The sequence below is a fragment of the Plecotus auritus genome (assembly GCF_963455305.1).
Source record: "Plecotus auritus genome assembly, chromosome: 13".
NCBI lineage: Eukaryota > Metazoa > Chordata > Mammalia > Chiroptera > Vespertilionidae > Plecotus > Plecotus auritus.
In genome coordinates, this window is record NC_137779.1 from 7,444,285 (window position 1) to 7,462,801 (window position 18,517).

General features: G+C 40.0%; 1 protein-coding gene across 2 annotated transcripts in view; it reads left to right on the top strand.

Annotated features, from left to right (window-relative positions):
* The window catches only part of TAOK3 (TAO kinase 3), a 158,161-nt gene that overhangs the window by 81,242 nt on the left and 58,402 nt on the right, over positions 1-18,517 (top strand). For both annotated transcript variants that reach the window (XM_080649750.1, XM_080649751.1), the window contains exons 8-11: positions 37-150; positions 1,258-1,349; positions 10,569-10,662; positions 12,943-13,024. In XM_080649750.1, the coding sequence (XP_080505876.1) occupies positions 37-150; positions 1,258-1,349; positions 10,569-10,662; positions 12,943-13,024 (382 nt within the window). The remainder of the gene's footprint in view (positions 1-36; positions 151-1,257; positions 1,350-10,568; positions 10,663-12,942; positions 13,025-18,517) is intronic.

Here is an 18,517-nt window from a genome sequence, read left to right on the forward strand (position 1 = left end):
AAAAGTAATTTTCTAACCTTATTTTTTTTCCTACAGGGATATTAAAGCAGGAAATATTCTTCTAACAGAGCCAGGTCAGGTGAAACTAGCTGATTTTGGATCTGCTTCAATGGCTTCTCCTGCCAACTCCTTTGTGGGCACACCTTACTGGTATGTAGAATTAGAGAACATGACATAGTTTTTAAAAAATGCATCCACGAACAATGTTTTGCTTTGCTATTTTGACAGTGTCTCACCATGTCTCTTAAATGAGATTTTATTACAGAAGGATAGAAAACTCATTAGCAAAAAGAAACACTCTGACTTAGTATAAAATTTCTGGTGATTTTAAATTGTTCAAATAAGGTTGACGTCACTGTGTGTAAACTGAGCAGGATTATCAACACACTGTCCAGGCTCAGGTTTCAGATTTCATTTAAAGTTTCTTTTCAACTTTTCTCTGAGGCAGAGTCTCTAGGCAAGGAGGGTAGCTTCTTTAACCTCCTCTAGCCAGTGAGCATAAATACTGCCTTTCAGTGAAAGAAATCCAGGTTCTTCTGTTTGCTGAATTCTCTGATACTTTTCCTAGCTTATCATTCTGACTTAGTTTTACCCCATTCTGTTCAAGATTCCTTTCCTTCCTTTCACAGATGCATTGGAATTTTATTGTACCTTGGAGAATGACTTATATCCCTGGAAAATTGCTTACCTCTAAAAAAAATTAGCTATTTGAATTTCTTTTCAACATCATCGAATAGCATTTGCTAAGCAACTACTTAAATACATTACTGAAGAACAAAGCATATTAAACTGATATGACCCCTGTCCTCCTAATGAAAGTCTATTATGGACAAAGTAACATTAAAGCAGTTTGTTTGTTTGGTTGGTTGGTTGGTTTTCTTTGTAATATTTTTCATGTTGCTTAAAGTAATTTATTTGTTTAAGTGTTTCATACATATTAATCCTTTGTTAATCTCTGAGGTAGCTATTAGAATTCCATTTTACAGATGAAGAAACTAATATACAGAAAGGTTAAGTAACTTACTGAAAATCAAACTTAAAGGAAATAGTGGAACCAGAGTTTATTGAAAATAATGCATTATTTCATGTAAATCACTAAGTATATTTACATTTTGAGTAGTGTTTTTTCCAAATGATTTGTGTGAGGAAGTAATATCTTTATGAGATAAAATTTTAGAACACCCTCAAAACAGTTATTTCATTGAATCACTTTATTAGGTAAATTTAGTTTTTAATTTACAACATTATTTTTGGCAGGATGGCTCCAGAGGTGATCTTAGCTATGGACGAAGGACAGTATGATGGGAAAGTTGACGTTTGGTCACTTGGGATCACCTGTATTGAATTGGGTGAGTAAAGACTTACTTTCATTGTATTTTTTTGAGACTCACTCCTTATTATGATTGTTAATTCATTCATCCAGCCATTGTTCAATGTGTTATTAGTATACGTGTGCCAGGCAGTGTGAATTCATTATATTTCCCCCCATGTTCTTGGGGGGAAGATTGCTTTCTCTCTGGTACATTTTCAAGTTATTAATTTAAGTAAAAGTTTGAGCAGATATGGCAGTTACTAATGTGGGAATCCGTGATAAGTATTACTGTTTGAAAAATAGCCATTCTCCATACTATAATTGTTAATATATGTCTTTTCTTCATATAATATTTGTTACTTAATTTACATTCCAACTTGTTTAAGGGACATTTGCAAAAGTAAAAGTAGGCTTACCAAAGATCTGACTCTAAAAACTATACTAGTATTTGACCCAACCCATAAAGAGAGCAACCCTAGAGAAAACTTCATTTTTGAAGATACTGCCAGCTTATTATATATATATATATTTTATTGATTTCAGAGAGGAAGGGGGAAGGAGAGAGAGAGAAACATCAATAATGAGAGAGAATCATTGATCGGCTGCCTTCTGCATGCCCCCCACCGAGGACTGAGCCTGCAATTTGGGCATGCGCCCTTGACCTGAATCAAACCCAGGACCCTTCAGTCCTCAGGTCGATGCTCTATCCACTGAGCCACACCAACTAGGGTGATACTGCCAGCTTTAAAGTTGTTCCTCAAATAATTGCAGTTATCTAAAATTAATTAAAATACCAAGTAATCTCTGGTTGTATGCTTTGAATTTTAATGTATCTTAAAGTTACCTTTTTTCAGTTGTATACTGGTAAATTTAACCACTGACTCTTGGAGGGAGGGGGGGTGATATGAAAATATCTAATTTGTAGCATTTGCCAATTTCCATGGTGTAAATATTCCCACTATAGCCAATTTCAAGTTACCAGTTGGTTCACTAAATGTGGAGTTGGGGAAAGGTATGCACAGTTGACCTTCTAAAGCCAGTGTGAGTTGGCTCCAGCACAACACTGCCTTTATCTAGATATTTGTATACATTTTATTTTATTTTTTTAATATATTTTTTTATTGATTTCAGAGAGGGAGAGATAGAAACATCAATGATGAGAGAGAATCATTGATCGGCTGCCTCTTGCATATCCCCTCTTGGAGATCGAGCCCACAACCTGGGCATGTGTCCTTGACAGGAATCGAACCCAGGACCCTTCAGTATGTAGGCCAACGCTCTATCCACTGAGCCAAACCTGCTAGGGCTATTTGTATGCATTTTAAATAAAAAATGTTTAATATTTTAAAAATCAGTTTTTAAAAATATTTTGTCTGATTTTTAAAATTTAGATTGTAATTTTTTGTTTTATTTTCTCTATTCTGGTATCCAAATTGATCCTGTAAGAATTTCAGAGATCCAGTTTGTTTTTAGGCTAAGGTTTTGTCTTTCCTTACAATGTTTCTCTTCCCTATAAAGACGATTTGGGATACTTTGTATTGCATTTCCAATTGCTTCATTGACCCCTTCCAACAACAAAAAAGAAAACATATAGTAAATATATACAATTTGTCTTCCTTTTTTTACATTAAAGATATGTTAATGAAAAACGAAACAATTCAAGGAGGAAAGTTAGAATATTTACTTATTTTTTTTCACTAAGTAACAGCATGATTTTTAAATCAAAAAATATAAAAAGTAAAAAGACATGCAGTAAAAGAACTTTCCCCTGGTACTATCAGCCCAATTCTGCCCCACCTCTGCCAACACATATAGGGAACCGCTGTTATTAATTTCGTGTATATCCTCCTAGACTTCCTTTATTGAGTATACAAACAAGTTTGAATGTACACTTATAATATTCCTTTTCGCACCCAAGTTAACATAAAAAGTGATTCTGTACTTTGATTTTTTTACTTTGTAATATCTTAGAGATCTGTTTCATATTAGTAACTTAGGCATCTTTTTCATTTTTTTAATGGCATAAGGTTATTCCTTTATATCAGCGATTTTCAACCAGTGTGCCACAAGAATTTTTAAAATGTGCAACACCATTCAGGGCTACTGACCTCTTTTCTCTTAGATTGTCAAATAAGAAAATGATAACAGCCAACACAGCAATAGCCATCTGGTGTGAATGAATCAAAATATACTTTATTTTTAGATCTTCAAAAAATACATTTTTTTGGTGTGCCACTGAATTTTAATACTTAGTTTGTGTGTGCCATGAGACTAAAATAGTTGAAAATTTCTGCTTTATATGTATATACTATTTATTTAACTGATTGTGTATTAATGGATATTGAGGTGGTAGTTTTCTTTTTAGGTTGTAATATTGTATTATTCTCCCTTTCACTGCAAAAGAAATTCCTCCAATTTATTCAGACTGATTTTTGGTGGCACTCAGCAGAAATATGTGCATATGTTATAAAGGACATATGATGAAGTTCTAACAATACTATGTAGAACTTGACAAGGTAGTCCTAAAATTAATAGGACTAAAACTAGCCAAGACAATTTTGAAGAAATAGAATTTGGATGGAAGAATCACTATACCAAAATCCATACCATCTTCCACTGAAAGAACTAGTTAAATGCATGAATCCTTGAAAAACTTTTGGACATTGAAATTGTCCAGTCATCAGATACATTATTTTTTAAGATTATTTCAAGAGAAGTTAATTTGATGTTGTTCTGTTTAAACTACAGACACTTAGTTCACTAGCAATGATCATGGTAGAATCTGGCAAATGGTCCATCAGCATTGACATGGAACTGACTGTGTTCAGAAATAAATTCTCCAGAAGCGAAAAAAACATGAAAACACAAATGTTATGTAATTTCTCTGCTTAAATTTTTTTTCCACATTAGCCACTCATTTTTTGTTCATAAATGAATGTTGTGATGACTGTTGTGTTAAACTACTTGGTCTTATAAAGCTTCTACTTCTAATTTTTTTCATTTTAAAATACTTGAACTATCTATACTAATAAGAGGGTAATATGCTAATTAGACCAGATATCTTCCAAACGACCTTTCGGACATCCTTCCGGACAAAGCCATGGTGGCGGGGCTGAGGCAGAGGTGGTTAGGGGTGATCAGGCTGGCAGGGGAGAGCAGTTAGGGGGATCAGGCCAGCAGGCAGGTGAGCAGTTAGGAGCCAGCGGTTGCAGATTGCGAGAGGGATGTCCAGGCCGGGCTGAAGGAATTTCGTGCACTGGGCCTCTAGTCCATTATAAAATGCAAAGTTACTGAAGAGGCACTGAGGCCTAGTGGAAAGAACATAGGCCTTGAAGTCTTACAGACTGGGTTGAAATCCCAATTTTGCCACTTACTGCATGACTTGGTTTCATTCTTTAAGCTAACTGACCCTCTGTTTCTTCATTTGGGAAATTTGAATAATAATCCTTATCTTGCATTATTGTGAGAATTATGAATACATATGTAACATATCTGAAGTGAGTGCCTGACATATAATAGGAATTCAGTAAATGGTATCAATTATTATTATGGTTGTCAATTACATTTGTTCATCAGAAATCTGTTGCCTTTTCATGATCTTAATTTTTTTAAATACATTTTTATTTATTTTAGAAAGAGAGAAAGGGAGAGGGAGAGATAGAACATCTATGAGAGAGAAACATTGATCAGCTCCTCCTGCATGCCCCATACTGGGTATCAAGCCCACAACGCAGGCATGTGACCTGACTGGGAATCAAATCAGTCACCTCTTGGTGCATGGGGCACTTAATCCACTGAGCCACACCAGCCAGGCATGATCTTTCTTATTAGAATAAAGCTCAGTCTAGGTGCTACAATTTAGCATGAACTTTGCCAAATGGAGCAGTGTCCAAAGGTTTCATTTGAATTGATCTTCCTGAATGTTGATCTCATAAAACACACATGGAATATCCATAGAAACTTGGTCATTGTCTTTAAATTTAGTAGAAATCATTTTTTAAATTTAGTTAATTCAGCTTTTTTATGCTACCCTTTTCCTTTCTTTTGAGATTGTGATTATCTATCACAAGGTGGCTTCAAAAGCACTCCCAGTTTCTATTCTGCTGCTTATGTTGAAGCTCCTAGGCAAACTATCTATAATAATAAAAGGGTAATACGCTAATTAGACCAGACATTCTTCTGGACAACCTTCTGTACGAAGCCGCGGTGGCGGGGGCCAAGGCAGAGGCAGCAGAGGTAGCAGAGACCCCCAGTTGCTATGGCGGGCAGGGGCTGAGACAGAGGTGGCAGAGGCCCCTGGCCACCGCGACAGGTGGGGGCCGAGGCAGAGGCGGGTGAGGGCCGAGCCCCTTGAACAAATTTCATGCATTGGGCCTCTAGTCTATATATATAAAAGGCTAATATGCTAAGTGTCTGACCGGTCACTATAACGCGCTCACCACCAGGGGGCAGACGCTCAACGCAGGAGCTGCCATGACATGCACTGGCCATTTACAGATAAATGGCACTGCGGACCTGGTGCTCACAAAGCAATACTCAGCTTCCCCCAAGTGGGACACAGGCCCTGCCACCACCCCAGAATGGCAGCCCACCAAATTGCAGCCCACACTGCCAAGACCCCCATGGCACAAAATGCGGCCCACAGCACAGCTCAGCCCGGAAACAGTGGCTGCGGGCACTGGGTAATGATGTCACGTAGCAAGGCCCTGCTTCCTCTCCCTTGCGATTAGCCGCCTTGGAGTTTCTTCCACCTGGGAACACGACTTGCTTTATAGCCAGGTGGAAACATTTCACACTTTAACCAAATGTCTGTGAAGCATTTTCCCGAGCTTCCTCTCATTTGATCTTCACAGAAGTCCTGGAGTAGGTAGATAGGAGACTCGGTGAAATCCTATTTTCTTTTCATTAGCAGGAAAATGAAGATTTACAAAGCTTAGAAACTTGACCTGACTGAAAAGAAGAAAGAAATGGTGGACCTTGAAAATGACTTAAGGTTTTCTCACTCCACAGAATATAGTCAAACACTGCTGTAGTTAAATATTTTACCCTTTGTTCTCCCTGCATGATCTATAATAATAATCTGCTTCGTGTTGATATTTACTCCTATGTTGCTGACAATTACCTGAAAGAAAAGTTAGGGTGCTTCACTGGAATGGAAAAAGTTTAGCTACATCAGAAAGCAGGTCTAATTAAGCAAGTTTATCTCTATATATAAAGATATATATTTCTCACTGGCACCAATCTCATGCATGTGTTTCGATCTGTCATTGTCAATCGTGAATTTGGTTGACACTTCTATTACAGAGAAAGGGCGAATAGCAATATTAAAATATTTCTTCTAATTAATTTCCTTTCAATGTGCACAAATTCGTGCACCACGCCACTCGTTATATTATACAGTGAGGGCTGACAAACTTTCTGTAAAGGACCAGATAAGTGCTTTAGGCTTTGTAGGCCATACTTTTCTCTATCATAAATACTCAACCCTGCTACATAGCATGAAAGCAGCCAAAGACAATATGTTAATGAATAGGTGTGGCTGTGTTCCAATAAAACTTTACAAAAACAGGCTGTTAGGTGAATTTGGGCCATAGTTTGCCAACCCCTGTTCTATAGTATTCTGGATTAGCAATGAGTCCTGTCACCATGACTCAGAGGATTTATGTGCTGCATCTGGCAGAGGACTTGAACAGATGTGAGGCCATCTGAAATTAATATTTTGCGAAAGCTTTTCAGAAACTAGATCATAGAGCTGCCCTGTGTTTGGAATACCTTTCATCACACGCTTCTCTGTGCTAGAACTGCTCTGCCATTGTGAGGTCAACCGTCCTGTCTTGTTTACAGACAGAGTGCCCATTACTTACATACAGGTGTTCCCCAGTCCTACTCAGATCTGAGCCACATCGAACTGGGTTTTGTTGTTTTTGTCCTTTCATCGTCCTCTTCCTAAATTTCTGTTTTCTTTTTTCTTTAGTCCCCCTTCCCTGCTGTTTCTCTTGTACAATTCAGTGTTCTTCTGAGCGGCTTGAATTTTATATTTTTTGCCAGTGAGTGAGAGGGTTCCTATCCTGATAATGAACGAAGCCATCCCATAGAATCTGACATAGGCCCCAAGACTTGGTTTCTTCTCAGTCACTTTGTGACTTCACCCTGCACAAAGATTCTTTGTTGATAAAGTTTCTCTTTGCCTTAGTTTGCCTTATCTTCACTTACTCATTTTGGCCACTAAGAATAAATACCAGATATGCGTGCAGCACTGGAAATGCAGAGATGAACATAAATGATGTTGTCCCTGTTGTCATGGACACATTAGCAAAGATGACACACATCACATAAAAAATTACACAAATAATTCATTATGGTTGTGATAGGTGGTAGAAAGGAAAAATATAATTTGCAGTGACAAAATCTAAAGGGAGACCTAGTCTGAGAGGTCAGGAAAGGCTTCCTTTTGAAAGTGATTATAAGCATATAATGACCCTGGAGTAAATATTTATTAAATTAATGCAGAAATGAAATTATATTTAAGATAAAACCTGAAAGATTGGCAAGAATTACCAGATAAAGTTTAGGGAACAAGAGTGAGAAGGGAGTCCAGACAGAGAAAGCAGCATGTGTGAGAGGCTGTGAGCTTGGTTCTTTCAGTGAAGAAAAAGATTACGTGAGGAGGGGGAGGAGGGATGGAGATTGCTTCTCAAACTGAAGTGCTAGAGCTAGCCAGGGTCATGTTCGTAAAGGTCAATAAGCTATGTTTAAGGATCTGGACTTTGTCCTAAGAATGATGGAAAGCCATTGATGGTTACATGATGTGATCCTAGATCTACATGGCTTTAAATACTGGAAGTTGTCAAAAGGCCAAGCTCTAGAAACTTTCTAGAGTTGACCTCCTGGAAAATAAAACAAACCTGAAGCAGTTATTTCTCTTCTACATTAGAAACAGATATAATTCCGTGTATCTATACTGCAACTTTCAAACTTCCACTTACTAAGATTTCATGTCCCTATAATACTGGTAGTTATTTGGTGAGTATAAACTATCCTGTTGAGCGGTTAATAAATATTTGTAGACACTTTCAAAGGTGTCAGAGATCATTTAGTCAAGACTATAAGAAGCCCCTCCAAAGTATCACAGATGAATAAGTATTGTTCCCTTCTGCTTGAGCACCGCCAATAACTTAAAATTCACTACTCTCAACATTGTTCATTTCAAGTTGGAGCGGGGGACGCAGTATCCCCTGTTACTTCTGCCTTTAGTTCTTGTTCTGTTTCTTAGAATTGCATAGAATAGCCTAACTTACCATTTTTTAACTTTATTTTTATTGTCGACACTGCTATACTAGTAAATGCCCTCCCCCATTTCACCATTTTAAAAGTGGTTAATAGAGAATCTTTGCTTAAAAAACAAAATGCCCTGATAAAACTAGAGATCAGATGACGAATTACAAACTGGGACTATATAAAGAATCCATTAGCATAAAATAAGTACTGTAGAATAGATAGTGATTTATCTCCTATGATATAATAATTACTAAATGGCATAAAATTAACTGTACTCAGAGTTAGAACCTTGTTTCTTTCCTTTGGTCAACAAATGGAGCACCTGATATGTAAATAGCATCTTATTACATATTCTCAGGAAATAAATAAAATAATAGAAGTATTAGAGTTATAAGATCTTAGAGTTTATGCTTGTCTTTTTAAAAAATTGTTTGTTTATGTAAATGCAATAGGTGAGCACATGCCAAATGAGCAGTAAACTAAAAGAGAGCTGTAGGACTTCCAAAGAAGAGATCTGGCAGGTTCTGATAGGATAAATCTTCCATTAATACTTGGTTCACTGAGCTTCTCTTTAGAATGGGATGGACCGGGCCTTGTTTATTTCTTCTCCTCCTCCTCCTCTCTCCCAGTCCCCTCCACCCCAACCCATACCAGTTCTCTGGCCTAGATGATCCTTCTCAGTGTTTATGGAATTGAATTATTTTATTTCTCATACTGTGTTAGTGATGTTTAAGATGTTCCATTTATTATGCCCTGGTCAGGTGGCTCAGTTGGTCAGAGCATCATCCCTACTCCAAAAGCTTGCGGGTTCTATTCCCGGTCAGGGCACATACAGGAAGCAACCTATGGATGTTTCTCTCACATTGATGTGTGTGTGTCTCTCTCTCTCAAAAAAAAACTAAGTTCCATTTTATAATTTTTTTCACTCTACTTTTCTGTGCCTTCTGAATTTTTTCAATGAATATGCATTTTTAATTGAAACACATATACATGATATTGTTGACATAAGAATGTCTAAACCTATAGAAACATGTTATGAATTTATTAGAGTTTATTTAAGCCCAACTGAGGATATGCCCAGAAGCAAAATCTCAATGGATTTAGAAAATGCTCCAGAGAATGGCAGTTTGGCAGTTCTTTTTATACATTTAGAATCAAAGGAAAAAACATAGGGAAGGTTACATGAAATCCATTGGTGGTAGATTAAGGAAGCAGAAGAAAACAAAGCGGGGAAATCTCTGGTATTGGATAAAAAGCAAAATGTAGAAACACATACTTCTTTTACTAGTGCATTGGTGGGTATAGGTTAGTTAATTATATAATTAAAATTTCCAGTAAATAACAATGGTATAGGGGCAATAAGATAAGAGTTTTGGTGTACCTGCTCTTGTGAGGGTGGTTAAGCTTCCAGGGGGGTCTAGAAGAGAAGGTTACTCTGGCATTTCAAAAGTATGTCAATATAGATGCACAAGAACCATGGACAGGGCTCACTTTTACTATGGAAGCTATAGGCCTAGGGCTTGACTACCCACCATGCCCTGCCTACTTAGTAGTTTATGATCAGATCATCATCCTGTGTGGTAACTTTTGATCACTAAGCTTGTCAGACTTGCTGCATCGCCTCCTAAACTTGTCAGGATTTGTACATAGCCCCTTTTTCGAAGTTCACGATGTTCATACCTATTGTGAGAAGATAGGCAAAGACTAGCCTTTTGAAGATATGTGAAAAACATAATAAAATTTTTTCACTCTCTAGAATGGAATGTTAGGAGCTTTGCTAATGTATATTAAGATGTTCAGCAGCTTCTTTTGAATGGCTATTCTAGGTTGACCTAAGCGATTAAAATAAGTGGATGATGTGGCATGATGACAGTAACAAGCTATCAGTTTAGCAGCAAAGCTTTGCTCATAGTTTCTTATTTCCCTATCTGCCTGATTTCTTTCAAGAACTGCTTTATCATGTTTCGTTTCCTTTCAGCGGAACGGAAGCCCCCTCTTTTCAACATGAATGCAATGAGTGCCTTATATCACATTGCCCAGAATGACTCCCCAACATTACAGTCTAATGAATGGTAAGATTCTTCTATAATTTTAAATCCCTAAAAAAAAATTGCCATTGTATTTGGCACTTTCATTACATTTCATTTTAAATGTCTGACCTGGAAAGCATTTAATTTATTGAGAGCTTGTTTGGAGATCCTAGCAGGGGAATGCTGCTACTCATATACCCTTGACTGAAGACCAATCCTCTCCTTTAGGGGGAAGGTTGTCCTCTTCCATGGAGCACACAGCTTTGGGAGGGACGCACATGGATCAGTGAGGGAGGAGGGGTCACCCGCCTAGCCAGCCAGATCAGCTGAATCAACCCTGATGATCAGTGGGGTGACAGATGTCGCAGCCAGATCGCCCTCACATCCCATTTCATTTCTTCATCATACATTATAGAGTGACATTAGCATTAACTGCACACACACACACACACACACACACACGCATTTTATTTCTGCCCTCACTATGGCTTGTACTGTGTTCTTAAAGTGTGTAGATAGTAACTGAAATTCTACAGGAAACATGCCCTGCTACCTTCCTAACAACTAGAGTCTCAAATCAAGACAGTCTTGTATTGATCATCTCAGCTTTTATCACTTCTAAACAGAGATAAAGTACCCTTTGGTATCATTATTTTTCCAGGTGTCATTTCTTTACTATATGTATATTTAAATCTATTGAGATAGAACATATATTATACTAGAGGCCCGGTGCACAAAATTCGTGCACTGGGGGGGTGGGTGGTGTCCCTCAGCCCAACCTGCACCCTCTCCAATTTGGGATCCCTCTCACAATCTGGGACTGCTGGCTCCTAACCACTCGCCTGCCTGCCTGCCTGCCTGATTGCCCCTAACCACTTCTGCCTGCCAGCCCAATCGCCCCCTAACTGCTCCCCTGCCGGCCTGATTGACGCCTGGCTGCTCCCCTGCCGGCCCGATCGCCCCCAACTACCCCCCCTGCTGGCCCAATCACCCCCAACTGCCCTCCCCTGCAGGCCTAATTGCCCCCAACTGCCCTCCCCTGCCAGCCTGATCTCACCCCAACTGCCCTCCCCTGCCGGCCTGTTCACCCCCAATTGCCCTCCCCTCCTGGCTTGATCACCCACAACTGCCCTCTTCTGATGGCCATCTTGTGACGGCCATCTTGTGATGACATGGGGGCAGCCATCTTGTGATGACATGAGGGCATCGTGCGAGTGCGCAGGAGCCACCTAGGCTTTTATTAGTATAGTTCCAAAAATGTAATGTTCCTTGTTGAACATTATGACTTTTTTTAAATCCTTACCCCAGGATATTTTTCCATTGATTTTTAGAGAGAATGGAAAAGGGGGTTTGGGGAAGTAGGGAGGAAGAGAGAGAGAAACATAGATGTGAGACACATCGATTGGCTGCCTTCCCGCATGTGCCCCAACTGGAATGGGGATACAATCTGCAAAGCAGGTATGTGCCCTTGACTAGAATCAGGCCCATGACCCTTCCGTGTACAGGCTGATGCTCTAACCACTGAGCAATGCTGGCCAGGGCCATTATGACTTTTTTTGTAATATATTTTATTGATTTCAGAGAGGAAGGGAGAGGGAGAGAGAGATAGAAACATCAATGATGAGAGAGAATCATTGATTGGCTGCCTCTTGCATGCCCCCTACTGGGGATCGAGCCTGCAGCCCAGGCATGTGCCCTTGGCTGGAATCGAACCTGGGGCCTTTCAGTCCACACGCTGACGCTCTATAAATTGAGCCAAATCAGCTAGGGCATTATGACATTTTGATAACTATTTGGGCCACAGAGTTTTAGAAAAAGGGCAATTTTAAAGAAGAGTAGTCAAAATGGAATTTTCAAGACAGGAAGTATTTTCATCCAGGAAGCATATTCCTAGGTTTTCTGACTTTTATGCTTCAAATGTTACTACCTGGTTATAGGTTGTGGGTGATGGAGGCGTTACCAACTGGTCAGAAGAATACAGGCTTGAAACTTATCAGATTACCATCTTTCGGGATAAAATATGTTTAAAACCATTACATGTATAAATACAGTATTTTCACTTTCTGATATATATTATGATTTGACCTTGATTATATATTAAGAAATGTCTATGTGTTGATTAACTTGAATTATCCACATTCATTAGCCAAAATAATTAATTTTAGATATCATAAACTTGAAATTTTAATTCTCCTGATATTCCAAAAATGTTTTATTAAACATATAAAATGTAAAATTTTCCCTGGAATGAAAATTATTTTAAGTAAGCCATGTGTTCTACAAACCTTGATATTTTTTCTTTTAATGTATTTGCACACACAGGACTGACTCTTTTAGAATATTTGTTGATTACTGCTTACAGAAAATACCTCAGGAAAGACCAACGTCAGCAGAACTATTACGGGTAAGTTTTTCTTTTTTTCCTTTTTTTCATCTTTTAAACTTATTTATTTATGTATATATTTATTTTTGTTGAAATTTTTGGGGTGACATTGGCTAATAAAATAATTTTTCAAATTTCTATTTAAGAGGGAAATTTAAAGTCAAGTTGTAGTGGAACATAGTAAATCATTCCTGTGCCATTCATCATGACAAACTGGATTAGAAGGTGCTGCGTTGACATTTATCCAGAGATAGTAGCTAGCCATAGAAATAGCAAGATTATCTCAATGTATGTGCCATACATGTATTCTCTGTGAACAGTTTTCCCTACACCCAACCCTGTTTTTAACTTTTGACAAAGAATATTTCTCTTTGCTCTGGTCATTATTGTGATATTCCTATGGCTAATATCTGTACAAACTTTCAGGACAGACTCTGCCAATGGTTTAAATGACAACTTGGAGATTTTCACTTAAGTTGTTGCCAAATCGTCAGGCATTCCATCGTCCATGTTGATGACAAGAGTACCATGTTAACTGCATTCATTTGATTTAAACATCATATATTTGAGCATCTCTTTTCATGTAACATTTTATTATAGACCTTGTACATAGGTGATATGTTCTGTCTATATTAGTGAAATATGTGGAAATCTTTTAAAATATAAATACCTTTTCTTTTGCCACAAAATAGTCCAGATTTCTTCAACCTTTTTCTGTATGCATGTTGTTCCACTCTTGTTTGTTTTAACAAAAAAACTCTGAAGGATTGTATTGCCTAAATTAGTGAAGCTTAAAGATGTTGGCCACCTTTGTAATTAAAGAGTACTTTGGCTAGGTCACAAATTCTTGGTTTCCATTTTCTTTTTCTTAGAACTCTGTAAACATTTCTCTACCATTTTCTGGCTTTTAGTGTTCCTGAAGAGGTAGGTCTGAAGTGGACTAGTTTTTCCACCCAAAAGTTTTTTTGTTCTTGTAGGTCACAGGCCACAGGAATATCATGACAGAAGTAACGGCAGAGAACTCTACCTAACTCTCATTTGGTGTGGAGCCATCACACGTTCTAGATATGAGCTAGTCTGTGTGTCTTAGCAACAGCTGCACATTTATAGAGGGAAAAATGGCAACCAGAACAAAACCTCATAATACAAGATAAAGTGGTATCTTTATTACTTTTAAGTAAGCAAAGATATTTTAAAAGGGCATGAAAAGCATTACCATAAAGGGAAAAAGTAATAACTTAGGGCTGTATTAAAATTAAGGGGGGGGGGACTCAAAGACAAATATACTACAAGGATTCAAAGATTAATTTTAAGGTAATAGGCAAGAAAAGGATATAAAAAGCAAGTGGGCAGAAGTAAAGAAAGAAATGGACTAGAAAAATGAAAACATGACATTAAAATCATAAGCAATCTTTCTATGTAATAAAGAGGTAATATGCCCTTGCACAAACATGGCCGTCCCCATGTGGTCACAAGATGGCCACCACAAGCTGGCCAGCAGGGGAGGGCAGTTGTGGGTGATCAAGCAAGCAGGGGAGGGCAGTTAGGGGCGACCAGGCCAGCAGGTGAGGGCAGTTGGGGGTGACCGGGCCGGTGGGGGAGGGCAGTTGGGGGCAGCAACTGGGCCAGCAAGGGAGGGCAGTTGGGGGCGATTGGGCCAGCGGGGGAGGGCAGTTGAGGGCGATCGGGCCGGTGGGGGGAGCAGTTAGGCGTTGATTGGGCTGTTGGGGGAGGGCAGTTGGGGGTGATGGGGCCGGTGGGCGAGAGCAGTTGAAGGCGATTGGGCCGGCGGAGGAGGGCAGTTAGGTGTCGATTGGGCTGGCGGGGGAGGGCAGTTGGGGGCGACCGGGCTGGTGGGGGAGTGCAGTTGGGGGCGATCAGGCCGGTGTGGGGGAGCAGTTAGGGTGTGATCAGGTTGGCAGGCAGAAGCAGCTAGGGACAATCAGGCAGGTAGGCAGGCGAGCGGTTGGGAGCCAGCTGTCCTGGATTGTGAGAGGGATGTCCGACTGCCGGTTTAGGCCCGATCCCACAGGACATCCCCCAAGTTGTCCCAGATTGGAGAGGGTGCAGGCTGGGCTGAGGGACAATGAATGTTGTGCACTGGGCCTCTAGGCCTATCTAATAAAGAGGGAATATGCTAATTGACCATAACGCCCTCACAAAGATGGTGGTGCCCACAGCCAATAAGGAGGGAATATGCTAATTGACTGCCACACCCTCAAAGATGGCAGCGCCCACAGCCACAAGATGGCGGCACCCAGTCCCCTCAGCCCTGCTGGGCTGCCTGCCTCCAGAGTCCCCAGTCCCCTCAGCCCTCCAGCCACCCAGGGCCGGCCTGAGGTGCAGGCAAGCCTCGGATGTCAGCTGCCCAGTCTCCCAGAGCTGGCCTGAGGCAAAGGCAAGCCTCGGATGGTGGCTGCCCAGCTGACGCCCAAGGTGCAGGCAAGCCTTGGATGGTGGTTGCCCAGCCACCCAGGGCCAGCCCAAGGTGCAGGTTACCAGAGCCAGCCGAGGCTTGCACTGCTGGCAGTGGCATTAGCAGAGGTGTGACGGGGGCGTCGCCTTCCTCTGATCCCCGGGTCGCCTCCTGCCCCTGATGGCTCCCAGACTGTGATAGGGGGCAGGCCAGACTGAGGGACCCCCCTCCAGTGCATGAATTTTCATGCACCAGGCCTCTAGTCTATATATATAAAAGCCTAAGTGACCATTACGACTGGTTGCTATGAAGCGCACTGACCACCAAGGGGCAGACACTCAACGCAAGAGCTGCCCCTTGGTAGTCAGTGCGCTCCCACAGCCAAACTCCTGCGGCTGGCCCACCTCCTGCAGTTCCTCCACCCCAGCCAGCCGGCTGGCCCCAATCGGTACTAGGCAAGACAGCCCCAATTGGCCCCGATTGCCAGCCATGCCAAGGGATCCCACCCATGCAAGAATTTGTGCACAAGGCCTCTAGTACTAATATAATAAGCAGATCCACTTAGGGTGTTTACCATGGTAGATAGTCTTAGGGAAATAAAATTAAAGGCAAATGAAAAAAATTCTAAAGGTTATTATAGAAAAGATGACACATATAGAAGACAAAAGAGATCTAACATAAGCCACCCTATTATTCCTGAAGAACAAAGCCAAACACATGGAGCAGAAGATGTTTAAAGATATACCTGAAGAAAACTTTTTTATCAGTAAATGTTTGGATCTTTATTTGATTTGGTTTGATTTAGTCTTTATTTGATACTAGAAGCCCAGCACACGAAATCACGCAGCCCCGCCCACCCGCACATGCAGTCCCACCCACCCTCACCAGTCTTTGGTCGTTATGGCATTAAGGCCACCGGGTTTTTATAATATAGATGGTGAGCCAAATCAAATGAGCCTCACCACTTATTCAACAAATATCTACTAACTAGAGGCCCAATGCACAAAATTCATGCAAGAGTAGGCCTCCCTTCCCCCAGCTGCTGGCACCAGCTTCCCCCTGGCCCTAGGACCCGGGCTTCCCTCCGGCCACTGGCAGGCACCCAGGACCTGGGCTTCCCTCGCAGGCCTGGCTTCGTCCGGATGGTCGTCTGGTCTAATTAGCATATTACCCTTTTATTATTATAGATTTTCTACTGTGTGCCAAGCACTGTTTTAAGCACTAAAAATAATATAAATGTACACAAGAAAATGATAGTTTCTGAACGCATGGAACCTATATTCTAATGGAGTATAAAAACAAATATGTGATGGTATAATATCAGGTGGTGATAAATTATTTAGAGAAAAATAAAGCAGACACAGAGACAAAGAATGGCAGAAGCTGCTGTTATGTAAGGATTAGAAAACAAAATACAACAGTAGTGTAGGGTGGGGAGGAAAATTGAGGCAGATTCTAACAAGAATATTCTAAACTCTGCATTGCTTTTGTTTTATTATAAAATTTCAGATTTGCCCCTAAGTTATAGCTTCAAATTTACTAAAAAACAATTTGTTCTTGTATAATTGAAAGCACAGGAGTAGCAAAATAATTTCCTTTTTCCCTTTCGTTCTCATCTTGAAATGTGCAGGCTATACTTACTTCTGGGAATCTTCAGAAAGGACTCTTTGCAAAGGAAGGGATTTTTTTAAAATATTTTTTATTGTTTAAAATATTACATATATTAGTACATATATCTCCTTTTTTTCCCCATTGACCTTCCCCCAGCCTCGCCTACCCCCTGTCGCATGCCCTCATCCCACCCCCCCGCCAGTGTCTTGTGTTCATTGGTGTGCTTATATGCATGCATACAAGTCCTTTAGTTGATCTATTTCCCTCCCTCCCCAACATTCCCCAGCCTTCCTGCTGTAATTTGACAGTCTGTTCGGTGCTTTACTGCCTCTGTATCTATCTTTTTATTCATCAGGTTACAATATTCTTTATTTCCCATAAATGAGTACGATCATATGGTATTTTTCTTTCATTGCCTGGCTTATTTCACTTAACATAATGCTCTCCAGGTCCATCCATGCTACTGCAAATGGTAAGAATTCCTTCTTTTTTATAGCAGCGTAGTATTCCATTGTATAGATGTACCATAGTTTTCTGATCCACTCATCTGCTGATGGGCATTTAGGCTGTTTCCAAATCTTAGCTTTGGTGAATTTTGCTGCTATGAACATAGGGGTGCATATATCCTTTCTGATTGGTGTTTCTAGTTTCTTGGGATATATTCCTAGAAGTGGGATTACTGGGTCAAATGGGAGCTCCATTTTTAGTTTTTTGAGGAAACTCCATACTGTTCTCCACAGTGGCTGCACCATTCTGCATTCCCACCAGCAGTGTACGAGGGTTCCTTTTGCTCCGCATCCTCGCCAGCACTTGTCATTTGTTGATTTGTTGGTGGTTGCCATTCTGACAGGTGTGAGATGGTACCGCATTGTCATTTTGATTTTCATCTCTCGGATAATTAGTGACTTTGAGCATGTTTTCATATGTCTCTTGGCCTTCCTTCTGTCTTTTTTCGAAAAGATTCTGTTTAGGTCCGTTGCCCTTTTTTTTTTTTTTTTTTTTTGGATCATTTATCTTCCTTTTATTAAGTTGTATAAGTTCCCTGTAGATGTTGAAGATTAAACCTTTATCAGTGATAACATTTGCAAATATGTTCTCCCATACATGGGCTTTCTTGTCGTTTTGTTGATGGTTTTTTTTGCTGTGAAAAAGCTTTTTATTTTGATGTAGTCCCCTTTGTTTATTTTCTCTTTAGCTTCCATTGCCCAGGAGCGGTATCAGTGAAGAAATTGCTTCGGCATATGTCTGAGATTTCTCTGCCTGTGGATTCCTCTAGTATTTTTATGGTTTCCCGTCTTATGTTTAAGTCCTGTATCCATTTTGAGTTAATTTTGGGGTATGGTGTAAGTTGGTCTAGTTTCATTTTTTTGCATGTATCTGTCCAATTTTTCCAACACCATTTATTGAAGAGACTGTCTTGACTCCATTGTATGTTCATGCCTCCTTTGTCAAATATTAACTGAGCAGAGTGGTTTGGGTCGATATCT